Genomic DNA, 22,214 nt, shown 5'->3' with positions numbered 1-22,214 from the left:
GGTGAGAATTGATGAGAGCCTTAAGTAGGGTGGTAGTCTTATAAATTGAGAGAAGGGGAGAGATATAGGAGATGCTATGAAGGTAGAATCCATAAGATCTGGCAAATGGTTGCTTATGGGGAGTGCGGAAGAGTTGAGGATAACTCTTAGGTTGCAAACTTGGCTGACTAGGATGGTGGTATCCTTAAGAGAAATTGGGAAGTTAAGAGGAAGGATGGATTTAGGAGCAAAGGTAATGAGTCCCATTTTGGACATGTTGATTTTGCAATACTTATAGGGTACAGAGGTAAGATCATTTGACAGGCAGTTGGTGATATAAGAATGGAGCTTAGGAGACAGATGAAAGCTGGTTATGTAGATGTGGGCATCATAGGCAGAGAAATGATAATTGAACCAATGGGAACTCATGAAATTACTGAGAGAGAAGTCTCAACATAGAACAACTGGGGTATACCCACACTTAAGGGGTGGGTATGGATGATGATCCCACAAATGAGACAGAGGAGAATCCCACAAAGGAGGCAGAGAAGGAGAATTCAAACAGTTAAGAAGAGGACCAAGAGACAGTGGTGTCATAGAATCCAAGAAAGGAAAGAATATTTAAGAGGAAGGGATGTTCGTTAAAATCAAAAGCTGCAGAGAGCTCAATGAATAGAAAAAAATCTTTAGGGCTTTTTCATAGTTCCTAGAACATCATAGGCATTTTAAAGGCTTGTTTGATTGATTTAGCAGTTAAGAGATTGTTGGTAACCTTGGAGAGAGCAGGTTCTATCAATTACAAGGGAAGGAGGGCATCATTAACCATATTGCAAGGGAATAAGGAGTGGGAAATAAGGAATTGCTGGTCATGAGTGTAGATGACTTTTTCTAGGAGTTTGACTGCAAAAAGAGATGTGAAATAGAGGATAACTGAAAGGACAGCAGGGTCAAGTAAATGGTTTTTTTTTTTAAGGATAAAAGAGAGACGTGAATGTTTGTAGGCACCAAGGAAAGAAATAGTAGATAAGGAGAGACGAAAGGTGTTAGAGAGATGGAAACAGAGAGAATTACCAGTGGGGCAAACCCCAAGAGAAGATAGAGAAGGATGGGATCAAGAGTGAAAATAGAATATGAACTTGGCAAGGAGGCTAGAGAAAATGAGAAGAGAAAGGGGGATGTTGTAGAGGGATTTAAGCTCTCTAGAATTGGGAAGAAGAGGGAATTCAAACTGGATGGCTTTTATTTTTTTCTGTAAAGTAGATGATGTCCTTTACTGAGATTGAGGTGGGAGGGAATTGCATAGATATTTTGAGGACAGAAGAGGTTTGGAACATTTGCTGTGGTTAGTGTGAGAGTCTATTAGGGAAGAATAGAAGGATTGCTTTGTATCAATGATGGCCCAGTTGAAACTCAATAACATAAATATATAGCTTCATTTTGTGATTTTTTCTAGCATCCAAGTATAAGTTAAGAAGACAAATTGTAGGGGTAACCAGGGTTGGGGTTTGGCAAAATATAAACATCAATAGGATAAAGGAATAAAGGAATTGAGGGTAGAACACAGTATAAAATTGAATTGCTTAAGTATAGGATCAAAATTCTGAAAGGAGGAAAGTCAGTCATTCAATAAACATTTATTAAATACCTACTATGTGCCTGATACTGTACTAAGTGCTAGTGATAGAAAGGCAAAAAATAGTCCCTGTCCTCAAGGAGCTTACGTTATAATGAAGGAAGACAGTACACAAAAGGAAGCTGAAAATATGGATGGGGAGGAGGGAAGATACCTAGACAGAAGCATGATGAAGTCCCCAGGAGTTCTTCATTTGACTCTAGACAAATGAGGAATGAGTCAAATGAAGAAAGAAGTGGCTTGGATAGCCTCCTTAAATGGAGAAAAGTGAGTATAGAGCAGGAGTGGTGGACTGAGAGGCTGAGAGAGGGTAGGGTGTGACTGTATGTACAACTGAGGTTGAAGAACAGGTTTAGGAAGAGGGCAAGAGAGGGAAAGATGAATGAATAGGAGGTTATGGTCATAGAGGGGAATTTCAGATTTCTGGATCATGAGAATGAATATTTCAGCATATAGAAGTACCCAAGTGTAAAGGCAGGGAATGGGATGGTAAGGATATGATAGAAAGTGCATCCAGAACGAGGGAGGTTGGCCAGGGATACTGTGTCTTCCCATGAGGGGCAAGTTCCTGAGATTGCAAGAACATGGAAGGAGTGTGAAAGGTAGAGATTTAATATGAAGGGAAGTTTGTTAACAACGCAATGGAGATTTTCTACAGGGCAACGTGGAAGTAGGGAGCAGAACAAAAGACCTGGGATGGGTAGAGCTAGGATAGATGGTAATGAGGGAGTAGAAAATTATAAACAGAGGACCAGAGTTTTTAGTTTTCATCTTGGTAGATGGCAACACTGAATCTCAGGGATTTGGAGCAAGGGGAAAGGGACTTTCTTTGCTAGTCAAAAAACAGTTGATTATCTCATCCTTCCCAGTAAGCAACTAGTAACTCCTTCCCAGGTGATGAAGGGAGGGCTTGAGTTGATAATGATATAATTAAGTCATTAGAAGTAGCCTGGGAATCATTTATGAAGAATAATACAGCAAGTTCTGGGGGTTTTCTTCTTCCTAAGATTTAGTCTAATCTAGAAGGGCTTGAGGATTTTTTGTTAAGTGTTTCACCCTTAAAACTGATATCCTTAAAATGGCTCTTCGACTTTTGAGCCAATATTATTTTTTGGCCTGTAGTAGCCCTTTAGTTAGGAAGTTATTTTCTAATAACTGTTTTTCTTTTTCCTTTATTTTCTTTATTTTTTTGTTGTTGGCTGTCTTTATTTTCAAAATTTTGTGAAAAACTTTATTGTATTACTGCAGGAAACAGCAAGCACCACTAGTAACATACTAAATATCTAGTACATAGTTGGGAATGCTGTAAATCTGAACCAGAACTTGAGTGGCCGGTCCAAGTCAACCTTTTAGTGTGGCCATGGGTATAGCCCTGCATCAGAAGCAGGAATTCCTTAGGTTGGGTGCAGTTCAAAACATAACTCTGCTCCTAGCTTGGCTGGGGTGCCATCCAGTCAATGTCACTCAGGTTCTTGGCCAACCAAAACCTCAGCAGCAAAGTGTCCCAAATTAGCAATAATAAAATTCTTCTGGAAGTCATTTCTGGCAAAGAGGTATGCAACAGAAGCCACTCCTGGAGGCCCTCCAGCCCCTCCACTTGCAGCCCCTGCAGATGGTACCACCTGAGGTATCCCCACCATCCTGCTCATGGCTTTTGATGTCCAAAGTGCTCAGCTCCACATGGAATGATTCCTTCTTCCATAAAGAATAATACCTAGATCATTTCCTGATGTTTTCATAGAGGTGTACACTAGAAAAGCAGTCCTACCTTATCTTTTTGACTGTACTTTAATTGTTTGGAAATTCCAATGCTATAGTGTAATGTGTAGGGCCCTAACCAGGTCCAGGGGTTAGAAGAACTGGATCCTAATACTAGTTTTGCCAGTAATTATCCATGTGACCTAGGACAAATCACTTCCCCTCTGGGCCTTAGTTTCTTCATCTGTGAAATGGGTTGTTTTTTTTTTCGGTTTATTTTTTAAACATGATGGTCTCTTCTGTGTGATGAATATTGTTTTTGGAATTTCAGGACACTACTATAAGACTGTGGAACATTGAAAAGGCTGATCAAATTCCTCTGTTAATGGAATACAAAAGACTCCATGGTTTGCAAGTAATTCAGGTTAGTATTAAAAGAAATGAAGCTTAATGTTGTCTCTCATTTTCTGGTTTTATAAATCAACTTAGTAGAGAACAAAAGAGGCCCAACTAGAAACCAGAACAACCTAGATCTCTCTATAGTGATTAAAAAAAAACAACAACAAAACTTATCCTCTTAATCCCAGGTGACTTATTTCTTTCTCTTACCTCTAAAAAGAGCAGTGGTTCTGGAGTCAGAGGAGCTTGCTTTAAATCCTGACTCTGATGATTATTAATGTGTGACTTAACCTACCTGTGCCTTAGTTTCCTCACCTGTAAAATGAAAGAGTTGAATTAGATAGTGTCTGAGGTCCCTTCTAGCTCTAAATCTATGAGGCTCTGACTTTATTTTCCTCATAAAAAGTCTTAGTCTCCAACTACATGGATGTGTGTGTGTGTGTGTGTTTGTGTTTGTTTGTCCAATTAATCAGACACTCTACACCCGCAGTCATATCTCCAGTGTCATATTAAACTTGAGGTCAAGGATCCTTCAACATCCTGGTAAAAGTGTCTTTGCCATTGTCAGTAAAGCTTTTCTTCCACAGTTTCTTTCCTCCCCAGATCTATTAAAGCTACCAACCCCTTGACAGATTCATCTCTGCTCTTCCTATGAAACCTACTTGCTTTTCGAGAGCACCTCTTCAGGTGCGGGTGGAAGGGGAAAGGCAGCAGATTTCTATCTTGTGATTCCTGGTATCAGCTGGTTAGCACTTCTGATATGCCAAGACTGCCATCTGATATGCCCTCTGCCATCTCCAGAGCCAGCCAGCAGTGAAGAAGTAGGCCTTCCTGGTCAGGAGCCAAGAGCAGACTTTACAACATGCTGAACAGCTGCTTCTGAGTTTCTAGATCTCTGTTTTCCTTGAAAGTAATTAGTTGTTTCTTGACTCCCTTCTGTAGGGACAGAATAGGGTCTAGGGTTTAGGAGTGAAGTGCCAGAAATGATGTCTGGAGCATTCAGGACTAAGTTGCTTAAACAATGTTTGTGTGACTTGGTTTATAATTAAAGCTAGACAAAATACTTATTTCCACAGAAAGCCTATAGAAGTTAGCAAAATACAAAGCCAAAAAATATAAGTATGTGTGTTTTTTTCCTCTGATTTTTCAAAGGGATGAGGGCAGGGCAGGGCAGGAGAGGTTAGAGAGGGGAGGCAAAGTTTTACAACATAAAAAGAAATCAAATTTCCTACCCAAAGCTTAGGTTTAGCATACACAATTTAACTTATTAATTGTGAAGAAAACTCTAGAGTTCTTAATTTGAGGTCTGTGAACTTTTAAAAAAAAATTGACAACTATTTCAAATGAAGATTTGTCTTTTTTGCCTCTTACTACCCCCTCCTCATCCCTTCCACTCAGAAAGTACAAAAAACAAGACCCTTATTACAAACATGTTTAATCAAACAAAACAAATTCCAGCATTGACCATGTCCCCTAAAATACATCTCAATCTACCATTTCTCTTTCAGGGGTAAGCAGCATGTTTCACATGAGTCCTCTGGGATTGTGGTTGGCCATTTTGTTGATCAGAATTCCCAAGTCTTTCGAAGCTAATTGTGTTTCAATATAATTGTCATCCTATGTGTTATAGTTTATGCAATTAACATTATCCTGAGAAGGGCTCCATCCATATGCTTCACCAGACTGACAGCCAGAGGGGTCTGTGGCACAAAAAAGGTTAAGAACTTCTGCTCAAGAACTAGTATTTGCTACAAGAACTTTCCCAAATTGATTTAAAATTGAGTTCAAAATAATATGAAAATTATAGAATTTTAGAGCTGGGCGAGAAATTCAGTAGATCATTTAGTCTGCCTCTCTCTCCCCCCATTTTCCAGATGAGGAAAGTGAGGTCTAGGGAGGATATGACAGAGTAAAAAGAGTGGAGGTGTTAGAATAAAAAGACTTGTGTTCAAATTCTGACTCTAAAACTTTGGGTAAAAAAATCACTTCCCCTCTCTGAGCCTCAATTTTCTCATCTGTAAAATGGAAATAATACTACTATGCTGCCTACCTCACAGAGCTGTAATGGGGAAAGTACACACCTCGAAGTACATATAAAGTGGGTTAGCATTATTGCTTCCAATCCCATTACAAACTGATGGCAGAGCCAGGATTATAACCTATACCTCCTAATTCCCATACCAGGTCTCTTTCTGTTATATAATACTGGCTGGAGTTCTTCCCTAGAGTAAATCAAGCACATTTCTTTAATACTAGTCCATTAGATAGTTTCCAGGTGCAATAGCAATTTGGAAGAATGCAGAATTGCCCCACAGACAAATGTCAGACTGTTCTGGACTGGGGCAGGTTCAACTTCCATCACGCAGTCTCAGGTCACACCACACAGTGTCATATAAAGGCTAAATCTTGGAAATTTTCTGGTATGTTTGGGCAATGCTAATAGCTCAAATAGATAATGTGGGAACAGAAAGTCATTGTGCTGTGTAAACCTGGCAGTGGTGTGCTGGTACATGTTTAATAATTGCCTCTCTGAAAAAAATATGTATGCATTACACGCTTTCAGGTTTAAACTGCATTATTGGTATTTTCTCCATCACTTCCTTAAGCTTAGACAATCAACAAAACAATCAATAAAGCCATGGTTTGTACTATTTGCTGGTTTCTGAGGTGCAAATCCTCACGCTGAAAATTTAACAATCAGATTTTTGAGCCTGTTCAAACTGTTTCTAGCACACTCCTGAGACCTGATCTCCAAAACTGATTAGGTTGTAAAAATACATTCAAATATAGCAGTTAAGAGATACACATGTTTGTTACCTCTGATTTGACATGTCCTCTCTATTTTTCAAATATCATATCAGTGTGAAAAATGTGAAAAGCCTTTCTCACTCCTACAATTTGATGAGGAATTTGAATTGGTATCCAAATGTCTATCCTGTCGATTGACTTCTCCTTCAAGACATGCTTTGCCAGCACCACCTGCCGGTGATGAAGATGAGAAAGATGTCCCAAAGAAATTGAAGATGTGAAGTCTTTGTCTGTACTACTCTGGGGTATACATGTGGTTGGTAGCCTTCCACATGAGTCCTGCATGAAGGAGCAGTATGGGCCAGTCTTGGGTGGGGGATGACAGAACAGAACAGTGGTGGCCCTATTCTGGAATAAATAGTTTATTTAAGTAAACAGATATAATAACTAGATTTCTTTGAGGGAAAAATTGAATATGAACTCTGAAAATGTTACTACACTTTGATTATGTACATTGTAGTTGTCGTGAGTGAAAGATGAAATAACTGAGGAAACAAAAGTTCCAACTTCTAAGCATATTGATTTATTAAGCAATGCATACCAATCGTGTAACAAATTGAGACCAGGTCTCCTCAGCTTTGGCACTGGACCCTGAATATAGAGGGAGACAGATTTTTATGCATTAAAAAACAATTAATCAAATAAAACCAACTAATTAAAAGAAAACAACCAGGATACAACATTAGGTAATCTGATTTCTAATTGGAGGAGAGATTAAGGGCTTACCAAAATTGGGAGGGGGAGAGCAAGCAGATACAATTCCCTGAAATCAGAAAAAGAGGTGTCTTAGTTCATTGCCTGTACTCAATCAAAAGAACATGAAAACAATAACTGATTGACCAGTATGGAACCAGTTTTCAGATAAGACATATGGGCTGTTTGAAATGTATAATTGTGAGAAAATTCCTTGCTTTAATCAAGACTGAATTTCTGGTCAGCATAACCTGGGTTCTTAATTAAGGGTCTCTAAGCAACAGGTAGAAGTGGTTCAGCTACTCAGTCATGCAGGGCTAGGTTCAAACAATGCAGTAAAGTTTTTTTTCACAATTCCCATAACTGAATAAAAATTTCTGACAAGATAGAAATTGAACTAGACCCATAATTGAATAGAAAGGGCAGTGAGCTAGTCCTAGAATTGAGTTGCAGGATGGGAGTCGGTGTGGTTCACTCAATTCCCACAATTCCCTCAAAGCTAAAGACTTTGTAGAATCATGTTACTGCCTTTATGAGTATCTCTGTGATGATATTTTACTATTTTGGTTAGGAGATTCAAATGGTTTATATGTCTTGTGTTCATAGACACTTTGCCTAATTATAATGCTGCCTTTGGGATTCAGAGATTGATTTGTAATTAAGACATCTTATAATGAGGTGTTTGGGGCATATTTGTAAATAAGTTTCCTTAGATGGGGATCAAGAAAAATGATTCCTCATACAAAACTTTACTCTTGAGTGAATATTGTTATAAGAGGTTTCAATATGTTTCTATACCACAATATATTTCATTGTGTTCTGTATACCAGAATTTCCACAGCTTTCAGAATAGGTATGTATATGTGTTATGCATGTGTGCATACATCAATTAGCATGCATATATATAATTAGCAATGTATAGCTATATTCCATACACACATTATATGTGTATATTAGTACATGGTTTCACAGTAGGACTTAAAATAAGTTTGAAAAAGGAATAAAATACTTCAGAAAATTTTGAACCCTGTACCTAAAAGGCACATATTTTACTTTTTAAAAACAACTTCTGAAGTTTCCATTTCATTTGATTAACATGCCATTTTCTCTATAGTATATTTAAGAGTTTTGTCATAGGATTAATATGTGTATAACAAATTATCAAGTATTATATTTGATTCTGTATAGAAGACTACGAAATGTCAACTAATAAAAGATGAGTTCTGGGATGACACGTCATTCAACAAAAATATTTCTGTAACCTAGTGGTTTTCTTTGTAAGATGAGGCAGGTAATGAAGGCATTTGATATAGCTATGACTCAACTATGAATGAGATTTAAGTTAGCTGAAGAGAGAAATTTACCTTGGTTTGTAAGATTACACAAAAGTACATTGTCTTCAAACAATCTAATGCAGATCCATAGCCTATACAGTTTTGGTAGCTATTGATTCCATCTCAATAAGGTGATGATTTAAAAGTGAATGGTGTATTTGGTGACTGTGTTGATCAAGTTGTATTTATTACTCTCCCTTACTTTATTTAGGAGCAGCTAGGTAGTCCAGCGGATACAGTGCCATGCTCGGAATCAAGCTCTTCCTGAGTTCAAACATGACCTTAGACACATACTAGCTGTGTGACCCTGGGCAAGTCACTTTACCCTGTTTGCCTCAGTTTCCTCATCTACAAAATGAGCTGGAGAAGGAAATGACAAACTATTCTGGTATCTTTGCCAAGAAAACCCCAAATGAGGTCATAAAGAGTCAGACGTAACTGAAAAATGATTGAACAAAATTACCGTATTCAGTGTGAAGGCACTGATAAGAAGTAGGAGGTCACTGATTTTTTTTTTTGTCTCTGGATAAAAAGTTTGCCCTGATCTATGAAATTATTATAGCTAAACAAATTAGGTGATAAGGTATAAAGACTGAATTAGTCAGAGGCAGTGGAGTTGCCTGAGTTTAATGGAATCACGTAGGTTAGAAACAGATCTTTTCATTTCCATCCATCCTCTGAGAAACAGAAACCTCCTGCTTTGATCCCCCTCTCCTCAAACTCTTTCTTTTAGTTACTTTGGTACTTTGTAGAATAACAGAATCTCAGGGTTGGATGGGATCTCAGAAGTCTAATCCTATCCATTCTCAAGCAAGGATCTCTTCTCCAGCATCTCTCAGAAGTAACCACCAGTGAGGGGGAATCCACTGCTTTCTCAGCCAGCTTATTCCAATCTGGGACAACTCTAATTATGAAGAAATTTTTCTTTACATAGAATAAAAATCTGCCTTTCTGAAACATCTGTCCATTCTTCTCTAGGGCTAAGAAGAAGGAATCTATCTAACTCTTTTACATGCTATCACTTCAAACACTTCAAGATAACTATCATTTCCCTTAAATCTTCTCTTTCTTAGGCTAAACACCCAGTTCCTTTAACAAATCCTTATATAGTATGGTTTCCAGTCCCCTTATCATCCTGGTTTCCTTCCTGATGACACACTTATCATTGTCTTTCCTAAAATGTGGTGCCCAAAACTGAACATGGTATTTTAAATATGGTTAATACGTCCTGGGGTGATATTAATTTTTTTGACTACCATGTCACACTGCAAATTCATTTTGATCTTGTAATCCATTAAGTCCCTCAGCTCTTTCCCAAACAAATTGTTTTCTAGTCATGCCTCTCCTCCCCATCCCTTATATTTTGAAGTTATTATTTGATGAATTCATAATCTCATCAGGGTGGATAGTCCCTCCACTCATCAGTGTGGATATTCCCTTGACTGGTGGAGATTTCTGCACATTGATGAATTTTCATCCTGTGTGACTCTTGTCTGTGTCCTTCCATAAAATTTGGGGGATTTATACAACACACTAGAGGCTTTTCTCGAGGACTTTTAATATTTTGTGACTGCACTAACATGCAGTGCTCAAGCTGTACATCTGTTATCCCTTGATCTTGCTTTCCGGCTGGCCAATCTCCTTTTCTAGATATACTTGTAATGAATAGTGTCTTTGATGACAATTATTTAAAAATGGTACATTTCACAAAAGAAATTTCCTAACCCCCAAACACTACCATTCAACATATTCCCCAAAAACAGTTAAGCAAAGGTGCCTGATTGTATGCTTGAAACTAATAGTATATGTCATTTTTCTCTTTTTTAGCTTAATGGTGATAGTATGGTACCAACATTGTTGTATTTGACTCGAGTTTTATTTCTTCTTACTTTTAATTTCATGTACAGAATTGTAGTCCTATATATTGTTCTTCTGGTTGAGCTTTCATTACTCTGTACTAGTTCATGCAAGTCTTCCCTTGTTCCTCTGAATTCTTCATGTTTGTCATTCCTTATGGTGCAGTAATATTATACTAGATTCATGTAACACTTTGTTTAGTCATTCTATACTCACTGGGCAAATACTTTATTCTCTCAGATTAATGTAAGCTCTTTGAGGGCAGGAACTCTTTTGTTTGGACTTTGTATCTCCAGGGTCTAGCACTGTGTTGTGCCTTACAGATAGTCATTTACTAAATATTTTTTGAATTAAATTAAATATTTTGTTCCTAGTTTTTTATTTCAAATAATACTGCTATAATTTTTTTTTACATGTGGATCTTTGCTTCCTGTCAGTAACTTCCTTGGGTATAGTCCTAACCATGAGACTTCTAAGTCAAATGAATAACTTAGTGTATAGGTTATTGCTTTAGAATCATTATTCATAATATGCCTGAGCCTACTTGCACCCACTACGTATCTTTCAATTGGCCTTTGGATCACCAATAATTTTGATGTTTTAGAGATTGTGATGTTCCTTGATTTATACCCAGTTAGCAGCTGTAGGAGAATATTAGTATTAAAAAGAGGTGCTTTTTATTGGCAGGGAACAACTTGGAGTTACTGCAAGTATAGCATAATTTCTCAGAAGCAATTCTACCCTCCTTAGAATCTGGGTCCAGTTAATTTGTCTATCTGCAGTATCTATCCAGGCTTTAATATAATCCCTGTGGACCACCTCAGTGGAGTGCCATGCCATGCTTTGTTCTACAGATGTTATTCATCCACTTTTTTTTTCCTGCATGGATTACTAGACCATGCATCTCACTGAGAAAGGCCTGTGACTTTCCTGAGCTTGACATAATAAGCAAAATGTCATCACAAATAGGAGTACCTGGAACTCTTCATTATTGATAGGGTAATCCTTTCCTGTTCGAATTTCCATTATAGTAATGATCACCTTTGGCAAGCATATTTCTTCTTGCTTTTTTTTTTTTTGCCTTGCTTAATATTTATAGTCAACAGATTGTCAAACAAAGTTAACTCTGTGGTTACACATCTATCAAAGAATGTCGAGATACATGAAAGATACATGAAAGGTACCTTTCTTCTTAAGACTGCATTTGCTGAATTGCTTTTTTGTAATAAAAAAAACCCAATGTAATTTCATCTTGTATTCTCAACACCAGAGGAGATGTAGTCTGCCATAGTTGTGCAAGCCTATCTGTTGCCTTTTCATCTCTTAATAGTGCATAAAATACCATTTTCATAAAAATTTCATAGAAATAAGAAAGTAGGCAGATGGGTTAGGTAGTTTCTGAGATCTCCTGGGTAATTTTTTCTTTATATTGATCTTACTTATGGTTTCCTCCTCATTCTTCTGAAATTGTTCCCTCTTTGAGATACCTTGAAATTGGCCTTGGATTGCCTTTAAAATTGTGTTGCCTTTAGCATACTTATTTTTAAATTAAATTTAATTAATTAATTACATTTTAATTTTCAGCATTTGCTTTTATAAGATTTTGAGTTCTAAATTTTTCCCTTCTTCCTCTGCTTCCTCCTTCCCAAGACAGCATGCAATCTGATATAGGTTATACATGTATGATCATATTAAACATCTGTCCACATTAGTCATGTTGTGAAAGAAGAATCAGAACAAAATAGAAAAACCATGAGAAATAAAAAACAAAAAACAACAAAAGAGAAAACAATATAGCATACTTATTTTGTAAGCATTTAGTTCAGCCAATTTTTCTTGAATTTTTTTCATTCAATAGTCATTTATCAAGTATCTATCACATACCGACACTATATGAGGAGCTAGGGATAAAAAGTTAAAAACAAAATGGTCCACATTTTCAAGGCTTACTTTCCATAGGGTTAATTATCATTTACATATGTGAGTAAATAGAAAATATATCATAAAAATAAATAAACAATAGCTAGCATTTTATGTCAGGCACTGTGGTAAACACTTTATAAATAGTGTAACATTTTATTCTCACAACAACCTTGGGAGGTAGGTGCTATTATTAGCCCCATTTTACAGATGAGGAAACTGAGGGAAACAGGTTTTAGTGACGTGCACAGGGTCACACAGCTGGTAAGTGTATGAGGTGGGATTAAACTCAGGTCTTCCTGATTACAAAGTAAACACAAAATAAGTGTAGAAGGTGCAGCATCAGGGGAAAGAGTTTCAGAAAGGCCCTCTTGTAGGCAGTGGCATTGAAGATGAGCTTTGAAGGGAGCTGGGAATTCTAAGATGTGAAAGTGAAGAGGGAGACCAGTACAGGTATGAGGATCAGCTTGTTCAAAGGCAAAGAGATATGAGATGGATTATTGTATACATAGAACAATGAGTGGGCCAGTTTGGTTAAAGTACAGTGCATGGAGTTGGGGGTGGGAAGGAAGAATATATTGTAAGTCTGGAAGGATAAGTTAGGGCCATATTGAAAGGCTTCAGATGCCAAGAAGAAAAGTTTGTTTTTTATCCTAGAGGGATAGATGGAGCTTTTTGAGCAGGTAAATGGCCTTTCACAGAGACCTCTTTCTTCTCAAATTCTCTGCATCTCATACCCCCTGACATCATCCCCACCAACATCATCCCCACTAATCTCTTCCTTCACCCTAGTCTCTGATGGAGAGGTGGCTCTTCTCCATGCTAAGGCCAACCCCTCAACATGTACCCTTAATCTTATCTCCTCTTGTCTTCTCTAATAGATGGCCCCCACTATTACCCTCTTTCTCTAATCTTTGGTCTTTCCCCATCTACTGGTTACTTCCCTGCTGCTTACAAACACACCCAATTTTCCCCTATCCTTAAACAATCATTAGATCCTACCATCTCCACTAGCTATTGTCCTCTATCTACCTCTTCCTCTCCTCAGGTAAACTCCTTGAATGAGTCATCTATACTGAGTACCTCCTCTTCCTCTTCCTCACTCTCTTCTAAACCTTTCTCTATCTGATTTCCTACCTCAGCATTCAACTCAAACTGCTCTTTTCAAAGTTACCAGTGGTTGCTTAATTACAAAGCCTAATGGCCTCAATCCTCCTTCTTGACCACTCTGTAGTCTTTGCCACTGTTCACCACCTTCTCCTCCTGGATATTCTCTCTCCTCTCTGGGCTTTCTTGACACTGTTCTCTCTTGGTTATCCTCCAACCTGTTTGACTGTTCTTACTCAGTCTCCTTTTCTGGATCATCATCCATATTATAGTGGGTGTATTCCAAGATTGTCCTGAGTGCTCTTTTCTTCCTCCTTTCTACTATCTCAGTTGGTTATCTCATCAGATCCCATGGATCCACTTATTAACTCCATGTAGATGATTCAGATCTATCTAGTCAGCCTTAGTCTCTCTCCTGAGCTTAGGTTCTACTTCATGAACTGCCTATTGGACATTTTGAACTGGTTGTCTCCTAGGTATCTCAAACTTAGTATATCCATAACAATTTTTCCCACAAAACTCAACCCTCTTCTGAACTTTCCTATTGCTATCAAGGGTCCCATTATCCTTCCAGTCACTCTGGTCCTCAACCTCAGTGTCCTCCTCAACTCCTCAATCTTCTTCACTCCACATATCTAATCACCTGTCATATCTTGTTTCTCTCTCCACAATATCTCTTTTGTATGTTTTCTCCTCTCTACTTACATAGCCATCACGCTATTTCAGGCCTGCACGACCTCTTCCTTGGATTATAGCAATAGCCACCAATTGGTCTCCTTGCCTCAAGTCTCTCTCTGCTCCAATCCATCCTCCACTCAGGTGCCAAAGTGATGTTCTTAAAGCACAGGTCTGACTATGTCAGACTCATTAAATTCCAGTGACTCCCTATTACCTGAAAGTTCAATTATAAATATCTCTCTTTAGCACTAAAATCTATTTACAACTTGGTCCCTTCCTATCTTTCCACTTTTCTTATTCCATTACTCCCCTCCACATACTCTGTAGGTTAACCATACTGACCCACTTGCTGTTCCTCACATTCAATACTCCATTTCCTATCTCTATGTCTTGGTGCTGGCTGTCCTATGCCAGGAATACACTACCTTCTCATCTGTCTTTTATAATCCCTAGTGTCCTTCAAGACTCAGCTCAATCATCACTTTTCTTCAGGCAACCTTTCCTAGTCTCTACAGTTGTCAGTGCCTTCTCCTCTGTAACAACTATGTGTCTCCTTTTGTTGTGTCTTGTATATACATACATATGTACATATTTATATGTAGTTATGTATTTATATGTATTATATTACATTTTTATATTACATTACAAATTATAATACAATATTGCACATTGTATATGTATTATATGTATATGTATATATGTACATACATATGTGTATGTCTATATATGTATACACACATTTCCTTCATTATGCCCACCATTAGAATGAAAGCTCCTTGATGGCAGGACTCTTCCTGCTTTTTCTTTGTATTTCCAGCACTTAATATAGTGTTTAATATAGTGTCTAATAAATGCTTGATCGATTGATTGAGTCCTGTACTTTAGGAATCTTACTCTGGCAGCTGCGTGGAGGATGGATCGGAGAGGGGAGACACCTGAGGCTTGATTTTCTTGAGCGCCATTCCCACTCCTTGTATAATACCTCAGGTGTTGACATGTTAGAAGTCTAAATGTGGTGGTTCCTCTGTCATTTATTATGAAAATAAAACATTTCTATAGGGATTTTAAATTACTTGGACCTAAAAAGTTGAAGGAAAGACTGAACCATGTGATGCTGGTGCCATCTTCTTCAGCAGGCATGAATGTATGTAATGCTCATCAGTGACCTTTGGCAGTTTTGGTCAATGATGTTACCTGGGTCAGCAGCTGCTTAGATTATGGACATGAGGTAAGAAGTATTGTTTTAACTGATACTGGGCTGCAGGTTCCCTGCTGGCTCCTCCTGCTCTTAGAATTGAGTGCCTCTGTTAGGGTCAGTGATGGGAGGACAGAAGCCCACTGCTGTCTGAGGTCCTGACCTATAAGTAATGTCAGTTCACACATAAATGAGTCTAAATGTAATTTCTTCTGAATGAGGCTTTAAATTTAGAAAGATCAGTTAGACAGAATCTGCCTTTTGCCTTATCAAATTAGTATTGAGTGACAGAGCTGATGTCACTGAGTGCAATAAACCAATCTAGAAAACAGAGCAGAGGAAATGAATGCACCCTGTGGCTTTGTGGGCATATTTTTTGATGTCAGAGGAAAGATTGGGCCTGTATTCTTTCTTGGTAAGAAGACCCTCTCAGAATCACAGAATTGGAAGGGACCCCAGACAGAGACAAAACATTTATTCTAGGAATTGGTATATAAGGCAATTTACTTTCAGGGGTGAATTTCATCAGTATAAATCTCAGTAGGAGACTGAGGGTTGCACTGCTGTGTTCTTACCCACTGGAAAGTAAAAAGAATGAGACTCCTGTGTTCACTGGATCATAGATTCAGGGCTGGAAGGGATTTTAGGGGACATCTAGTTCAACCCCCCGTGTTTTTCAGAGGAGGAAACTGAAGCCCAGAGATGTTAAACACAAGATCACACAGCTAGTAAGTGACACAAATGGGGTTTGAACCCAGGTTCTCTGATTCAAAATCCAATACTTTTTCCCCCTCTTTTACTACATTGTTTTCTAAGGGCCAAGACATAACATCATTTCCTTCACAATAAACATTTTAGCTATCTCCTGTTCCATGCTGTGTATCTTCCCATGCTGTGTACATATTCTGGTATCAAAGTGTTCATCATCTGACTCAAGGCCCATAGCTAAAGGTAGGACCTTCTTGAGAAGAAGCTACAATCTGGCTCAACAAGACTAATGGAGCAGCTGGATAAAAAGTACACTGTAGAGAAATTCAGTTAAATTCAACCAATAATAAGTGTCTGCTGCATGAAAATCTCAGGGCTTAGTGCTTGAGATACAAAAATTAATAGGAGCCAAGACCTGTTCTCAAGGAACTTAGAAGAAGTGGCATCTAAATTGGATCTTGAAGGAAGAGAGGGACATCAACTGATGGAGATGGGGTAGTGGTGGTGACAGGTAGTCTATTTCAGTCGTGGAGGACAGACATTACCAGCATAGGCAAGTAGACAGGGGAGGGCAGGACATGAATGAAGATAAAGAATAGTTTGGTTTTCTTGGAATGCCAGTCAGTCAACAAACATTTATGAAACCCTTACTATGTGCCCTTTGATGGTGGACCCTGAGGCACTGTGCTAGGGGATGGGGTTGCAAAGAAAGGTAAAAAACAGTCTTCTTTCAAGGACTATATTTTCTAATGAGAGAAACAATGTGTAAATAACTAGGTGCACAGAGATGATATTCAGAGTAGGTGAGGGTAAGCTGAAAGGGGAAGGCATTAGTATCTAGAGGACCTGGGAAAAGGTCTTCAGAAGGTTAGCTTTGAGCTGAGCTTTGAAGGAAGTCAGGGAAGCCAGAAGGCTGAGGTGTGGGGGCAGACTCAGGCATGGTAGTGACAGACGGTGCAAAGACCTATACTACAGAGAAGGGAAATGGAGTGTCGTGTGTGAAGAACAGCAAGTACACCAGTGTGGTTGGACTGTAGAGTGTCAAAAGACTGGAAAGGTAGGGAGGTACCACCTTATAAAGAACTTTAAATGCTAAAACAGAGGATAATGAAACACTGGAGTCTACTGAGCAAATCTACTTTAGGAAAAAAAAGAGGCAGATGAGTGGAGAATGGATTAGAGTAGAAAGAAATGAAGCAGAAAAACTGGTTAGAAGACTATTGCAGTAGGTGACAGAAGCCAGAACTAGGGTTGTGTATGAGGGAAGAGAAGGGGATGTATATAAGAGATGGTGTGAAGGTAGAGACAGCAAGATTTGGGGATAGTTTGAATTTATGGGGTTAGTGAGGATAAGGAGTAACACCAAGGATGTAAGCCTAGTAAATAGTAAAGAAGTTCAGAAGTGGGGGGGAGAATTTTGGGGAAAACGTAATGAGTTCTGTTTTGGACATGTTGAGTTTGAGATACCTACAAGGAATCCAGTTTAAGATGTCAGAGGCATTTGCATATGTGTGACTAAGGCTCAGTGGAGAGAATCACCTGCAGAAATCTGAGCTTGTGGGAGTTGATGAGATCATAAAATAAAGTATAAAGAGAAAAGAGAAAGGGGCCCAGGACAGATCCTTAGGTGACACCCATGATTAGTGGGCATGACCTAGATGAAGATCCAGCAAAGGAGACTGAGAAGAAGCAGTGGGACAGATAAGAGAAGACAGCAGTATCATGAAAACCTAGAGAGGGGAGAGGATCCAGAAAGAGACAGTGATCTGCAGTGTCAGATGCTATGGAGAGATGAAGGAGTATCTGTATTGACAAAAGGCCATTGCATTTTGCAATCAAGAGATCAATGGTAATTTTGGAGAGGGTAGTTTCAGTTGAATGATGATGGTGGAAGTCAGACTGCAGAGGGGATTAAGAAGAGAATGAGAGAAAAGGAAGAAGAGACACCATTTGTAGATGCCTTTTTGCAAGATATAGAATGATAACTAGTGGGGATGGTAGGATCAAAGGATGATTTTAAGGATGCAGAGATAGGGATGAGTTTGTAGGCAGTAGGGAAGGAATCAGGAATTAGATACTGACAATAAGAGATAGGGATGATGATGGGGTCAATTTGCTGGAGAAGTTGGGAGGGGATGAGATCAAGATTATACGTAGAGGCATTTGCCTTGGCAAGAAGGGCCCCCTCTTCATTTGAGACCAGAAAGAAAAGACAGTGGAGAAAGATAGTGGAGTAACATGGAGATGAAGGGGATTACAGAAGGGGGAACTTTTTGAAAGGTCTCAATTTTTTTCATTGAAGTATACATAGAGACCCCCCTTTGAGAAAATTAGAGAGGGGATTAGGCTTAAGGAGATATAAGATTTGAAACAGGTGCTGTGGAGAGTGGGTTAATGAATCAATTTGACAGAATTAGAATGTTTATCTAGCCACAACGAGGTCCCAGTTGAAATCAGATAACAAATTTGTTGTGCATCCAATTAGCACAGTTTCTTAATTTCTACCAGCTTTTTTCAACAGCAAGTGAATAGGAGAGGAGGCAGTGAGTGGGAGTAATTCAGGTTAAGGACTTGTCAACGTGTTATTGTCACTAGGACAAGGGAACTAGAGAATTGAAGATGGTGGAGGAGAACATAGAGTTGAGTATGTGAAGGGCAGAAATATTAGGTAAGACTGGAAAGAGAGGTTACAGCTAGATGGTGAAAGGCCTCCAATGGCAGACAAAATACAAGGCAGGGACCCAGACAGAGATACCCTGCTTAGATTAAGTTATAAAGGAAAGAAAAGCACGCCTTTGGGAAGGCTCAGTGATTGTGTCTGCCTATGAGGAGAAGAAGAATATAGGAGAGGCTGTTTTGAGGAGAAGTGAAGAAAGGATGTCCAGTGTGAGCAGACACAAAAGTTCTGGCATTTGTATGGGGAAATGATGGCTTATCAAGGTGTCACACCTTTAGTGTTTAAAGAATAGAACAGAAAATTTCCCAGGTAAATGATACTAGATGGCAGCAGATGAGATAGACGGGTTCCTGCTTGTCCCTGTTGGGCAGCAATATAGAAAACCAATGAGAGGCAACCAGGAGACGGGCAAACAGTGCCTGCTTCTCCTTGGATACTCTGATGGATCTATGATCTCCTCAGGGTGGGCACTCACTCTCATAGTGATGATGGAATCCCAGCCACACCTTCTCATTCCTCCCCTGAGCCTTGTGCTGGGGGCAGTCTACACAGTTTGTTGGAGAGGATTTCCTGCAGATCTCTTCCAGGGATCTCTCTCTTCCCCAGCTGAACCTTTGGATTGAAAGCAAGCCCAGTAAAGGCGAAGGGTCATAGGATCCTAGATCTACAGCTGGCAAGGTCTTTCAAAGCCAATTTAGTCCAGGGATTCTTAATTTTTTTTGAGTCATGGACCCCTTTGGCCGGCAAGGCCTATGGGCCCCTTCTAAGAAGCATTTTTAAAGGCACAAAACAAAAAGCACAGGATTATAAAGGAAACCAATTAAATGGAAAAGACAGCTACCAAACTATTTTAAAAGCAAGGTTATGGGTCCCAGGTTAAGAACCCTTGACCTTTAATCTAGTCATCATCAGAAATGAGACTTTGGGAAATTTTGACTTTTAACTTGCCTCAGGCTGCACTAGAAGTAAATAGGACCAGGAGCTGAATCCAAGTACCCTGACTCCTAAGCCAACCTGATTTCTACTCTACCAACTTGCCTTTTGAGATAAGGAGACACTGATTTTTGAAGGGAGTTTATAGGACCAGATAAGGAGCCCTTGTTGAGGCACGGATTAAGGCAAGTGTCTGTGGGGACAGAAAGGTACCACTTTAGTTTAACATAGAAGAAAAAGAGTGGATTTGGAATTAGAAGACCTGAGTTCTGTCAACCAGACCACACCGGCCTCTAAAACTGTGGATGGCTAGAGCTAAGCAGAGCAGGCTAGAGACAGGAGAGTCAGGAACCAAATTGAAGTTTAATTTCAAAGTGAGAGAAATGTCTTGCAAGCAAGAACACATATGCCGCGGCACTGCCCCTAGAGCGGGGACTCAAGATAGTATGGGGAGATCTCAATGCTCCTACCCATGGCTATGCAGTGAGCTGTATCCCTGACAATGAAGGGTAACAGAAACAAGACAAGTCTGATTTACAGCAGGGCTTCATGACTGGAGCATGGGTACTTGTCGGAGCTTGTCTGAGCTCAGAGAACACCTGGTGCTGGTCAAAGCCATACAATAATTGTGTGATTTTGGCAGAGACTGAGATCATCCAGAGGGTGAATGCAAAGGATTGTTGCCATGCTAAGCTTGGGGCACAGCTTGCTTGCTGGGCCTTAGCTTTGGAAAATAGGGTGTCTCCTAATATCTTGACAATTCTAATCCCAGATCTTCTGTGAACCTCAGTTAACTCACCTGATCTCTTGATGCTCTGAATCCTATTAAGACTACAGGAGAAGGTGACTGAGCCAGGGCTCCTAGAACAGAAGAGGACATAGATAAATAGATAGATAGATAGATAGATAGATAGATAGACAGACAGAGACAAAGAGACCCACAGAGAGACACAGAGAGACAGAGAAACAGAGACAGAGAGACACAGACACAGAGCGAGACAGAGAAAGAGAGAAACAGATAGAGAGACACAGACACACAGACAGAGAGAAGGCAGAGAGAGACAGAAATAGAGACAGACAGGCATATTTTGGTTTATTGACCTACCTTTCTGAAATGCTGTATCATCTCTCCTGTTGGCATTTGTCCTTCACAGTACTCCTGGCTGGACAGGAGGTGAGCAAAGACCAACCACTTTGTTCATATAAGACCCCAGAATAGACCAAAGAAGGTCCTGCCCAAGGTCTGTCATGGTCACCACCACCACCACTATGAACAAGTCATTTATTAAGTGCAAAGTACTGTGTTCACTGCTAGGGATGTATACAAAAAAGTAAGACGGTCTCTGCTCTCAAGGAGCTCACCTTCTAATGGGGGAGAGAACACAGATGGAAGGGTCAGATGGAAAGGTCCCATGTCCTTGGGGTGCAGTGGGAAAGCAGATATTAATGCTTCTCTTTTTTTAAATGTCATTTCCACTGATAAAATTATATCAGTTTCTGATGTTGAGTCATTTGACAGTACTAGGGATTTTGGTGACAAGAACTTTCTTTTCTGGGTCTTCAACAGATGTGGCTATAGCACCTGTAGGAGCAGTTACCAGGTTTCATTTCCACAGGGGTTGTTTCCCAGGTTTTGGCTGTGAGCACTGGGCTGAGGAAGCATTGCCAACACCAAGGCTCTTGGGTTGAGGGTCCTGCCTGTCTCTATGAGGGTCTGAGGGGAGATGGTGGTCAAGATGGTAGTGCTGGTGACCTAACCTTCCTAGCACACTCTGTCTTCGATCTCTCTCCCAGGGTGCCTTCTGCTTCAGTTAGGCTGACTTGCCCACCCTGTGAGTGGCAGTTGGTAGGAAAAGCTGGTTTCTTCTCCATAGGAGTTGCCTCCCCAGATGTTGGTTGTGAGGACTGGTCTGGAAGTAAGACAAGATGATCTGGCAGGTGCTGCCACTCCCAGGGCTCATCTGCTTATCTGCCTGCTGGTGGTCAGCAATTGTTGCTGGTGCTGATGAGGAAGGTGGGCCCTTTCTCCACAATGATTTCTTACCTTAATGATGGCTTAGGGCTGGAAGCAGACCTGGTAGTTTGGCTGGGGGGGAGGGATACTTATTCCCAAGGCTTTGGGTTCAGAGTCCTGGGCTGTTCTCCATAAGGATCTGAGAAGAGATGGTGGTCGAGGTTGCTGGTGGACTTGCTTGGCACGTGATAGAGCATGAGTGGGCCCTGCTTTTAAGGATGCTGATCCTTATATATTCAAGCTTCTAGGATCATCGATTTTTCAGTTGGAAGGAATCAGAAATATCTTGAGGCTTTCAAGGAAAGTAGTGGTCCTCCCAATCAATAGAGAAAGCAAACTTTTTTTTTTAAATATATGAAGACAGCTTAATTATTTCTAAACTATTTCTCCATTTAAGAGTTTACTTGGAATTAACATTTCCAAGTTACCTCAACCTGAGTATGTAATATATAGCTAATTTTTGTAAGGGCCTTTTACTATTTACCTCCTTCAGGATACCATGCTAGGTGCCAGAGATAGAAAGATACCTAGGACATTGGGCCTAAAAGTCTTTCTATTCTAAGGCATTTGGGGGGTTGGGA

General features: G+C 39.6%; 1 protein-coding gene across 1 annotated transcript in view; it reads left to right on the top strand.

Annotated features, from left to right (window-relative positions):
- LOC114047402 (WD repeat-containing protein 88-like) overlaps positions 1 to 7,113 on the top strand; it is a 57,132-nt gene extending 50,019 nt beyond the window's left edge. The window contains exons 10-11 of the mRNA XM_027868230.1: positions 3,642 to 3,734; positions 6,571 to 7,113. Coding sequence (XP_027724031.1) covers positions 3,642 to 3,734; positions 6,571 to 6,738 — 261 coding nt within the window. The 3' untranslated portion in view covers positions 6,739 to 7,113. The remainder of the gene's footprint in view (positions 1 to 3,641; positions 3,735 to 6,570) is intronic.
- Positions 7,114 to 22,214: the final 15,101 nt, after the last annotated feature.

Source organism: Vombatus ursinus, unplaced genomic scaffold (genome assembly GCF_900497805.2).
Source record: "Vombatus ursinus unplaced genomic scaffold, bare-nosed wombat genome assembly UNPS02014786.1, whole genome shotgun sequence".
NCBI classification, from domain to species: domain Eukaryota; kingdom Metazoa; phylum Chordata; class Mammalia; order Diprotodontia; family Vombatidae; genus Vombatus; species Vombatus ursinus.
This window is presented reverse-complemented; position numbering and strand designations above follow the sequence as displayed.